The 12,006-nt window shown below is 38.0% G+C and overlaps 2 protein-coding genes across 6 annotated transcripts in view; both read right to left on the minus strand.

The window, feature by feature from the left end:
* The window catches only part of LOC128199675 (zinc finger protein 271-like), a 65,325-nt gene that overhangs the window by 49,358 nt on the left and 3,961 nt on the right, over window positions 1–12,006 (minus strand). The window contains exons 1-2 of one of the 2 annotated variants that reach the window (XM_052890190.1): window positions 6,303–6,670; window positions 5,500–5,674 (exon numbers count right to left, since the gene is read on the minus strand). In XM_052890190.1, the coding sequence (XP_052746150.1) occupies window positions 5,500–5,674; window positions 6,303–6,382 (255 nt within the window). In that variant the 5' untranslated portion in view covers window positions 6,383–6,670. Of the gene's footprint in view, window positions 1–5,499; window positions 5,675–6,302; window positions 6,671–12,006 lie in introns of those variants that run through there. The other variant, XM_052890192.1, reaches the window with a different exon arrangement.
* The window catches only part of LOC112055434 (zinc finger protein 271-like), a 74,929-nt gene that overhangs the window by 4,625 nt on the left and 58,298 nt on the right, over window positions 1–12,006 (minus strand). For 3 of the 4 annotated variants that reach the window (XM_052890196.1, XM_052890195.1, XM_052890197.1), the window contains exon 8: window positions 185–550. In XM_052890196.1, coding sequence (XP_052746156.1) covers window positions 185–550 — 366 coding nt within the window. The remainder of the gene's footprint in view (window positions 1–184; window positions 551–12,006) is intronic. The other variant, XM_052890199.1, reaches the window with a different exon arrangement.

Below are 12,006 nucleotides of genomic sequence, written 5' to 3' on the forward strand. Positions count from 1 at the left end.
TGTATTAATAATAAACTATTCGATGCAGTTTTAAAAGTGCAGGTCTTGCAAGAAAATGGCTTGCCGCCAGTGTGGGTGCTATTGTGTCTTAATAATTTACTTTTATCTGCAGATTTATAACTACACAACTCACAGGAATAAGGCTTTTCGCCAGTGTGGGTGCTATTGTGCCTTAATAACTTACTTTTATCTGCAGATTTATAACTGCACAACTCACAGGAATAAGGTTTATCGCCTGTGTGGGTTTTGCGTATTAATAAATGATTTTCGTTTTCATTTTTATAATTGCATGCCTCTGAGTAAGCCTTCGCACCAGTGTGGATTTTCACGCGTGCATTCTCACCTAGTAAAGTTTTCTTAGGTTTCTTGAAATTATTATTTATCGGTACTACACAATTTGTGCTTTTTACGACGTTGCTTAGAGACAACTGGTTGTCCAGTTCACCAATGTCAGTCTCAAGGATTTGTTCCCTTTTACAGGTCGCAGCTGCTTCCTCAGTCGCCTCGACTTTGATGTCTTTCGCCGCAAGTCTCCCGGACAGTGGAGCGACTGAAACAAAACGACATACCTTTGAGACAGCGCTACTTCTACTATCTGTGAGCCCGAGTGACATTTGCTATCGACGGGTCACGTGATCAAGATCTGTCATCCCCATACATTTTTCTAGTTTTCGAAACGTTTGCGATCGTACAAACATAATCAACGTGCCATTCATGCCAAGAGTTATTTTTGTATGGCAATAAAAATATATAATAAACTTCCTAACAGTCTAAAAGAGAAGCCCTGGTCAGTATTTAAATGTTAAATATATAATTTATTATTAAAAAATAGCTATTATGACATTCAAGATTATTTTATGGACATGGACATTTTGTAACTTATAATTTTGTAATTATGACATTGTATTAATTTAGTTTTATTTTTTCGTTCAAATGTATTTAATTATATGAGATAATTCATACACCAGTTATGGTAAAATGTATAAAGGCTCAATTCTATAAATGTACCATCATGTTAAACCTACATTTTCATGAATAAAATATCATTCATTGTAGCCTGTAGCCAGCCCCTGTAGCCGATTCATTCGGCTACAGGGGCTGGCTACAGGCCTACAGGCCTACTGGCCTGGAGGGTGGGTGATTTAAAATATCCAAGCCCATATATGCAGGGCAGCCAATGCAACGCGACTCATGTGGATTTGGTCTTGATATGACCTTACGAGTAATATATGGGTTTTCAGACGTTCCAACTTGCTTGAAGAGGAAGTAAAAATACAACAGACTTTAAAATCACAAAAATGTTTCTCATCGTACTATTGTTACATCGTTTTACGGTCTCCGCAGTGGACTTACAAGACGGAGGTCCTGGGTTCGATACCCGGCTGGACCGATTGAGGTTTCCTTAATTGGTCCAGGACTGACTGGTGGGAGGCTTTGACCGTGGCTAGTTACCACCCTACCGACAAAGGCGTATTGCTAAGCGAATTAGCGTTCCGGTACGACGTCGTGTAGAAACCGAATGGGGTGTTAATTTTCATCCTCCTCATAATAACTTAGCCCGCTTCCATCTTACATTGCATCATCACTTATTTATTTATTTATTTATTATATATCCTTAGTATGCTTACAGCTAAGCCAAAACGCATACAAAGTACAGACTTACAATATAACAATATAACAGATAAACAAATTACAATATAATCACTATACAATACAAACACATAAATTGCATATTTCTATAAAATTAAAATTAAAATTCACAGCTGTTTACAATATCAATAAATATATGAAGTTTTATATCAAAAATATCTAGATCTTGGCGCTGAGTAATCAACGAATTGAGCAACGACAGTACCCGATTAGTTGGAGCATTTCGAGCATATATATAGCGAAAAAAGGTCGCTTACGACACGACTTACGATCAGGTGAGATTGTAGTCAAGGGCTAACTTGTAAAGATTAAAAAAAAAGACGTACTAACAACACTAACTTGGCACCAAGCTTCAGGCTGATCAGAATGTAGCACATAGTACGATGTTATTTTTCGCTTTTTAGTTTAGTAGAAACATTTTTGTGATTTTGTCAAAGTGTGCGTGGGGCACCTGACACTCACACGGAGAGTGCCGCGCGCCAGCGCTTGCTTGCAAAGTTTTAGCGCGCGGGACGTGCCCTTTGGAGTTTTTTTTGTTTTCCGTGTGACCTTTTGTTAAGACATGTAGTTGTACCCTACTTCACGAAGTTAAGCGCGTGTGAATTTCGATAACTAACTAGTTTTGCCGCGGTAGTGGACGACAAAATTATCCGGACATTGAAGCGCATAGTGGCTCAAAGAGGATCACTGTGGCCTGCAGACGGGTGACACATAGAAATACACCATTCTCGACCTACATTATTCTCATATCGCCCGTCAGCTAGGGTCAACCAACCTAGGTCAACTGGCGGCCCTTCGACCGTAAGTAGTTCATTGCCTATCTGACCAATACTTGCAAGGCTTTCGTTTCGCAGTGTAGCGACGTATTACGAATGCCCGGTTTCCCACTTGATTAGTTGATGGGCCCCTGATCAATTCGCGCGAGAGCCAGAGGTTTGCCCACACAAGGCTAGCGGTTCGAGATCGTGGTGCTTGGAAGTCCATGCAAGAGGCCTATGTCCAGCAGTGGACGTCCATTGGTTGATAATGATGATAAAAGGAACATATGAATGACAATCAAAAGAATTTTTTATTTTTTTTTATTTTTTACAAGTTAGTCCTTGACTACAATCTCACCTGATGGTAAGTGATGATGCAGTCTAAGATGAAAGCGGGCTAAATTGTTAGGAGGAGGATGAAAATCCACACCCGTTTCGGTTTCTACACGGCATCTTACCATTCCTTCTTTACCGGAACGCTAAATCGCTTGGCGGTACGTCTTTGCCGGTAGGGTGGTAACTAGCCACGGCCGAAGCCTCCCACCAGCCAGACATGGACAAATTAAGAAAATCTCAGTCTGCCCAGCCGGGGATCGAACCCAGGACCTCCGTCTTGTAAATCCACCGCGCATACCACTGCGCCACGGAGGCCGTCAGAAAAACCCACAATACGCCTTTAATTCCATGTACTTAAAAGAATTGACCACTTGAAATGGCGTTGGATAGGTCACATGTTACGCTGTATGATCGAATAACGGAGCAAACAAATAACACTCTGGTATCCAAGAGATGGTACCAGACAAAGTGGACGTCTAACAAAGAGGTGGGTAGATGACATCCGCCTAAAACGCTGGGGCTTTGCTGGACCAGAGTTGTGGCCAGGCTGACAGGGTGCAGTGGAAGCAGCTAGAGGAGGCCTATGTCAGGCGACACTTCAAAGAGCATAGACATACTATCAATGTTTCAACACAAAAGTCTGTTTGTATTTCTAATCTAATTATTTTCCTTTCTTTTATATCATTACTAGCTGACGCCGCGTGGTTTCTGTTCCCGAAGGAATAAAGGGATAATATATAGCATATAGCCTTCCTCGATAAATGGGCTATCTAACACTGAAAGAATTTTTCAAATCGGACCAGTAGTTCCTGAAATTTACGCGTTCAATCCAACAAACAAACAAACTCTTCAGCTTTATAATATTAGTATAGATGGACACAACAGATTTTCCTTGCTTGATAAGAAAATTTGAAATGGCACAATATTCGAGTTTTCTACATATTTCACTTTTCACTCCCAATTGTTTTGCTTGGTTGACGATAGCTCGAAGACCAATTGTCTTTTAACAAAGAATCCTCGTATTTATACTAATCGCTAGCGGTCCCAAGCTTCGGTTTGACTTATATACACCCTACCCTTCCCCTAAATAAAACTCTCTGTAAAAACCACTGTCATACTTCAAGGAATATTCTAAAAAAAACAATTAGCCAAATTCGTTCAGCCATTGTTAAGATTTGGGCTTAGCAACACATTTAGGGATTCATTTTTATGAGACGAATATCTTAGCATTCCATGGATTCAGTGGTAGAGAAAAAAACTCAGCAGAGCAGAGTCCCGAACTTATGACTACAGGATGTAGGGTTAAGGAATTCCTTGACGATCGACCAACACTCCCTGTTCTCTGCTCGTGTTGTTCTCCCTGCCTAGCCAAATTTAGACGACTACTCAATACAACACAATCTTAATGAAACTAATGATTTTAAACTTATTTGGTGGTTGTTCATTATGAATATTATTTAAACGGGTACATACCACAATAAAACGACGAGATTTTTAATGTCGATATTTCGACCAAGTTGCATGGATCGTGGTCACGACGGTCTGTTCCGTCGTGACCACGAATCACCCCTATCAATCAATCCTCTCATTCTGTAAATATAAAAATGCTATCTCGTAATAGGACTTTTAAAATAGCTGACAAGCTGACACTTGTAGGATGTACAGAAATTTTTCAGAATTATAAACAAGTGCTCTTGTCTCACCTGTCGTCTGAGCGCAGCCTGCAGCCGGGGGAGGGGCATCATTCAGCCTCTGACTTCCTGTCCTGTGAAACATTGCAGCAGAATGTGAGTTTGCTAGCGCTCTACACGAAGCTGTCATACGTTACATGCTTGCATGCAAGCAGTGTTGTGACACTAGTGTCGTTGTATACTGACTTGTTCTGCAGCACGAGTGAGTCACAGCTGCGGCTCACAGCTGCACGAGGCTCGCACACTTGTGATGCATCACATGCAGCGTTCTGTCAAATACAAAACTCAGTCACAACATGTCTGTCCATCCACAGAGGAAGTATGTTAGATACACAGCGACCACATAGCACCACCATGAAGTGGGCTACAGTCTCACCTGGAGATGCATGTTCATATGTTGATTGTATGCATCTTCTTGCACAAAGTCTTCATAACATAATGTGCACCCGAAGACGGTACTTTCACTCTTTATGGAAATCTCTATTTCAACCATGTGTTCTGCAGTTGCAGGAAAAGCATCTTCTTTCTCCACTGGCCTTGGTTCCAACTTTATGCTCACGTTAGAGTATTTATCTTCAGATACACAGTCATTGTTGGAATTGTGTCTCTGATTGTCATCTTTATGTACCAATTCCAAGTTATCAGCATTTGACATGGAGTCAGAACTGTCTTCACGCTTCAGCACTAGTGTTGGAACATCTCCTACTACAGATTCAGATTTGATCTGAAACAAGTGCAGTTTACTTTCCTTCAGGTACTTCATTAATGGATGGTAAGAAGTTATTACCATCACTACCTCCAACTTTTTAGTTATATGCATCATGTCAGTTTCAGTTATATGCATTTAAAGAAATTAAACATGACCTGTCTCAAACAGTGAACAAAAAACAATATGAGATATACCTGAGAATTATCTTAATTCTCTACATGTCTGCCAATCCACATTGGACCAGTGTTGTGGACTAAGACCTATTCCCTTTCATTCTGAGAAGAAACTCGGGCTCAGCAGTGAGCTAAATATGGGTTGATGAGGATGATGGATGATGAACATTCAATAAACTAACCTGCACTGTTGAAGGTATGGCATCAGAGCGAATCTGCCTTACACAACTCTTTGTTATATAAAAGTCTTCATCTATAAAATGCTGTGAGCAGACCACAGCAGGGTCGGGCAGGCGATGGTCTTGTATGCCGAGGGCTCTGAGCCAAGCAGCTCGGAGATTTTCTTCACTGGGTAACCTGGATATACACAACCAAATAATACAATTAATATTTAATTAGTGTTGGTTTGACCTCCTCGATTTTTGTAATGATGATTTGTCTCTTATAAGAAACCCTGAATTTTTGGAAGTTAAAAAAAAAGAAAAGGAAGAAGAGTTTGAAAGGATTAGATGCTATCCAATTATTAGTTAGAATGGTCAAAATACTCTTAGATAAATGATATTACACAGTAGCAGAGTTCCTTAAATGACAAATTATTTTATATCAATAAATGTAAATGAATACCTAATGTTTTGTCAGTATTACCCTTGGTTTAATCTTATTTTATTCTTTTTCTTCATTGACTTTAATTTATGAAATGACATTGTAAATAATTGACAATTGTAATATTACTAAATAAAAATTATTTTAAAGTACTCGGCTTGCACGCCTATGAGGCAGATTGTGTATGAACATTGAAATGTAACAATATCTGTATATGACCACATTCTGGCAATAAATGATCTATGATTATGAACTATTTCAAAATTAAAAAATAAACATTGTTGCATGTTACCAAACAAACTGTAGGAATGAATAGCTTTGTGATATGGTTTGAGGTTTCATATTGAAATGAAATGAGGAGTAGAAAAATACTTTGTCTCACTTGTGAAAGGTAATTCCTGTTCCCTCAGATGTTGACGCATTGTCTGAAGTATTTACACAGAACGGCACGCAACACTGCATTTTTGTTGTTGTTTCTGTTGAGCCAAGATTAGAGATTTCCTCCAACAATATTGCTCTTTATTCAGCAGCAACTATGAGCAGATATTTATACAGTTGTAATGGCAATGGTAAAACTTTACTTTCTGCAGTATGATATTGATAATTCGCCCCCCACAGTACGGCTATGCTTTTTAAATTTTATTTATGATCTTTTAATTTATTTTATTCTGAAATCTGACATAATTATAGAAATAATATTAAGATACTTTTATTTGACGTCCGTGACGTGACGAGTTAAAAAAATAAAAATTAGACACAACCACAGAATACAACAGTCACAGATCAGATGACAGATCTCTATTTCATTTATCTGTGAACTAGAGTTCTAGCTAATTTGATTCTTGATATTATTGAGATTTTTGAGGTTTTAGCATAGATAAAATATACTAGGATTTAGGGTAATTGTGCGGCAGACAATTTACAGAAGTTATGGATTTAGGAAGATCTTAAGCTCCCTGTGTGCCAGTGCTACTCTGCTTGCCGATCTTGAAAATCAATCCTTTTTGTCTCCAAACACTACACATAAATTACGGTCTAAATACCCCTGCAAATCGGTCATAGGGTAGGTACAGATACAAAAAATGGCCGTATACAGTTTGCGTTCGCGACCCACCTTGGGCCATACGCGTATCATACTAATACACAGCTTCTATTATTATGTACATATTAATATTAATTTCGTTTAATACATGGAATAGTGGTCAGAAATATATCGTAATCAATTAACAAAAGTTAAGGATTACTTATAAAACTTAATTTAAATATCACGTATTTTTTCCACACTTCCCACCCGCGTAATGTTGCGAGTTCATTGCGCTGTTAAATTTTCCCTATTTTTTTGTTAAAATTTTATAACGTTAGAGGCAAAAGAATAAGTGTAGGTACAGTTTATCATGTTAATTTATAGGGTAAATAAAAATAATGGAATGAAAATAAAATCAAGTTTAAAATTATTTATTGACAAAAGTTAAAACTAACACTAGAAAACAGTTCCTACTGCTAAGAGTCAGTAAGAATTTTCCAAGCAAGTGCTCGGAAAATTAATGTAATTATTATTTATCTACACTATAATCTCAAAATTAAATGACAAACCCATAACTTTACTGCCCAAATTTAAAAAATGGACGCAATATTTGATATTATTTATTATTGGCCCGATTTCGTTAAAAATAGATATTTTAGCGTCGCTTGAATCATAAAAATAAAATCTGTAGTAAAACTTTAATAATTGAGTCATTTTGATTGTTAACTACTGGATCTATTTAAATAAAATAGCAATGCATTGCTCTACGGTGCCGAACAATTATCACTGACAGGTATATTGTTGCCAATACACACGAATATAGTGCTAGTCGATAGGTCAACAATAGTTGATATTACTATTCCACATGACGATCCTTTTTGGCCTTTATTATTATTTATTCATTATAAATAATAATAAAGGCCAAAAAGGAAAAAGTATCAAAATACTTGGACCTCACGAGATTCCAGACACACAAACAAACAAGAACAACGAACTTATTATAATATAGCACGCTACTGGTATTTGTAACATTTCAAAGCTTTGAGATTCTTTACAGTTTCTTTTTTTTTTTTTTTTATTCTTTACAAGTTAGCCCTTGACTACAATCTCACCTGATGGTAAGTGATGATGCAGTCTAAGATGGAAGCGGGCTAACTTGTTAGGAGGAGGATGAAAATCCACACCCCTTTCGGTTTTTACACGGCATCGTACCGGAACGCTAAATCGCTTGGCGGTACGTCTTTGTCGGTAGGGTGGTAACGAGCCACCAGCCAGGCCTGGACCAAAACCCCAATTCCGAACTGATCGGATTTTAGGTTGCTATTCTGTAGAGTGATGTTGTACGACTGACCAACGAGTATTCGATCCAGATAATTGTTACAATTCCAATTTAGTGTGGTGAACAAAAATCGTTTGCAGATTATTTGAGGCGCTGACGGCCGCGTCACTCGCTCACGCACAAGTACTGATCAGGTATCAGAGATTCGATCAATCGCGATCGACACAGGTCTAGACAGACACACCCGTTAATAAAATAAAATTTAATTTAAAGAAATAGGTTTAAGTGAAAGACCTCAAAGCTCAAAGGGACCGACGTGCTGCCGACGTGACTGCGGCGAGGAGGTAGGTAGATGTTTGAAAATACAGGATGTGTTAAAATAATCGATTTTTGAAAGTTTATTACAATTGTAACTCCTTGAATTGTACTTTGTTTTTTTTTTAATAACACTGATGGATAATAGACATTGGGTACATTATGTGGGATTTTGGTTTAAGACGAATAACGTAGCGCGGTGTATAGTTTCGGAGATAATACAAAATTTCTGAAAGTCGCAAAAATGCCGCTATATGACGTCCCGCGGTTTCAATTACGTGGTTCCCGTTCCCGTGTGAATATGAGGATCAAACATAGCCTATTACACTCGCAAATAATGTAGCTTTCTGTTGGTAAAAGAATTTTCCAAATCGGTCCAGTAGATCCAGATATTACCCCCGACAACCACACAAACTTTACCTCTTTATAGTATTAGCATAGAAGTCGCTTGGGAAATTAGTCTTTTGTTCATTGCTCCACGCACAAAAGGCTGGACCAATTTTGCTGAGGGTAGGGATAGGATAGGGGTAGGGAAGGGGTAGGATAGAGGTAGGGTAGGGGTAATTTAGAGAAAGTGTAGGGTAGGGGTAGTGTAGGGTAGGGGCAAGGTAGAGGTAGGGGAAGGATATGGAAGGTATAGGGTAGGGGAGGATTAGGATAGGTTTAGGGTAGGGGTAAGGTAGGGGCAGGGAAGGGTTAGGGTTAGCGGTAGGGTAGGGGTCGGGTAAGGGTAGATTAGGATAGGGTATGGATAGGTTACGGGTAGGGTTAGGGTAGGGGTAAGGTGGGGGAGAGTAGGGTTAGCGTTAGCGGTAGGGTAGGAGTAAGGTAGGGGTAGGGTAGGGTAGGGTTAGGCAGGTTTACGAGCAGGGTAAGGTAGAGGTAGAGAAGTTTACATTAATTTTTACGCGGACGAAGTCGCGGGCATCCGCTAGTTCTACTATATAAAAATAAGTCGGGTTTTCCTTCCTGACGCTATAACTTAAGAACGCACAAACCGATTTCCAAGGTTATGCATTCGTTGGAAAGGTCTCGGGCTCCGTGAGGTTTATATCAAAGAAAATTAGGGGTAGGGTAGGGGTAGGATAGGGTTAGGGGTAGGGTAGGGATAGTGTATGGTTAGGGTATGGGTAGGGTAGGAGTAGGGCATGGGTAGGGTATGGGTAGGGTAGGGGTAGGCGTAAGTCAAAGCGAAGCTTGACCGAGTCCGCTAGTATATAATAAAATAGAAATTAAGAGCAGGGAAAATCAAAACCATTACATAGGCAACACTTACAAAATGGACGCATCCGATTCTATGACAGCTAATTAAGTAAAAATAATTCAATATTATATTTTAAGAATATTAGAATGTGCTACAATTTGGCATATAAAATGTGATCCCATCCAGTTTCTTTTTTTTTAATTAACAGCATTTTTACACAAAGCAATAGCACAAGATGGCATATTTTAATGAAATTTGTCACTTGTATAGAACGTCACATACACAGAGTGACTAATCGCTTGGTAGTGTACTTATTCTTAGGTAGTGTAGTTTAAATGGCTTCACTTCTTTGCGCGATCACCCCTTCTGGTGATTTACTGTATTCTGAGAGGTAATCACGTTTAAAAAAAAATTGATATATTTTTAATTTAGCAGAACATTAATGAACAATTTAAGACCATTTAAAAAAAGCTGTCAATTAGCCTATTGACCACGTTGGATGTTATTAATCACGTCTATAAAATGGTAAAAAGACAATTCTGCCCTACATTCAAAGTTAGAATGTTTTCTTCGTCTATACCAGAGTTCCCCAAACTTTTTTGTGTCGTAGACCCCTTGTCATGTTTTTCCGTGTTGGGTAAAATCCCCTACTTACCTGATATTGATTTCCTGTTTCGTAACTGTAGTGAAGTTGAGTGTTAAAAACTTAAAATAAAAACACATGTTAATTTATACATTTAATTGAATTTAAATTAAAACTACTCAAAATCAAATTTTTTTCGCTGACGTAGACCCCTTGCAGGTTGTCATAGACCCCTAGGGGTCGATATAGACCACTTTGGGAATCACTGGTCTATACTATAGAGTGGGGTATCGTTGGATAGATACTTGTAGTTAAAATGCTAATGTGATCAGTATGAAGGCGGTGCTAAGCCGGTGATGTATTAATTCAAGCCATGTGAGAATATCTTATATATTTAGATTTTGCAGACAGTGTTGTTTCATGTGGTCCTGTCAGAAATGGCTTAAATTAAAACAACACCGGCTAAGCACCGCCTTCATACTGATCAGCAGGTAGAACATATTATGATGTTATTTTTCGCTTTTTAGTTTAGTGGGTACGTTCTTAGGTTTTGAAGTCGGTTGTATTTTTTTTATTATTTTTCCATTTTTAGTGTAAATTTCATCTCAAACTACATAAAACCCCTAATGACTGTCACAACCCATCTTGGTACAAAATTCTCAGCAATACAAATTAATCAAGCCCAAGCACAAGGTAGTTACTGTAAACTGTTAAGGAGATCCCTTAATTTGTCCTTGGTCTTCATCACCAAACCCCTAAATGACAGTCACAACCTATCCTAGTGGAAAGTTCTCATTAATACAAATTAATCAAGCCCAAACACAAGGTAACTGCTGTAAATCGCCAAAGAGTTTCCTCGTCTTTTTTATGGCTCCATCATCAGATCGATTTTAAACCTTCATGAAATTGTAGTGCTTAAAAGTACTAAATAGAAAAGTTTACGAACACACTAGACATCCATATATTTTTCGAAAGTTCCTCTCAATTTCTCCAGGATTCCATCATCAGATCTTGACATGATGGCAATGGGACCAAATGGGGACTATACCGATTCAAACAAAAAAAGAATTTTTGAAATCGGTCCAGGCGTCTTTGAGTAATCGGTGTACATACATAAAAAAAAAAAATATACCAACCGAATTGAGAACCTCCTCCTTTTTGAAGTCGGTTAAAAATGAATGTATGCTAAATGGAATGTGTTGCTAAGCACAAAGTTCTATAACGGCTACTTTGCTTGAAGCTCAAGTACTTGACACATGTGGGAGAAAGATTAAGACATACATTGTTTTGTATACCATCAGTATCATTCACAGCATTGCTTCTCTTTCACGATAAAGGCTTTTCACCAGTGTGGGTTCTATTATGTCTTTATAAATTACTTTTCAGACACATTTATAATTGCATGTCTAACAAGAAAAAGGCTTTTCGCCAGTGTGCGTTTTCATATGATATAATAAACTATGTTTATGTGCACATTTATAATTACATTTACATTTTACAAGAGTACGGCTTATTGCCAGTGTGCGTTTTCATGTGACTTATTAAACTATCTTTTTTTGCAGTTTTATAATTGCATATATCACAAAAATAAGGCTTCTCACCAGTGTGGGTTCTATTATGTCTTTTTAAATGACTTTTCTGAGCACATTTATAATTGCATGTCTCACAAGAAAAAGGCTTT

Source organism: Bicyclus anynana, chromosome 27, assembly GCF_947172395.1.
Source record: "Bicyclus anynana chromosome 27, ilBicAnyn1.1, whole genome shotgun sequence".
Lineage (NCBI taxonomy): Eukaryota > Metazoa > Arthropoda > Insecta > Lepidoptera > Nymphalidae > Bicyclus > Bicyclus anynana.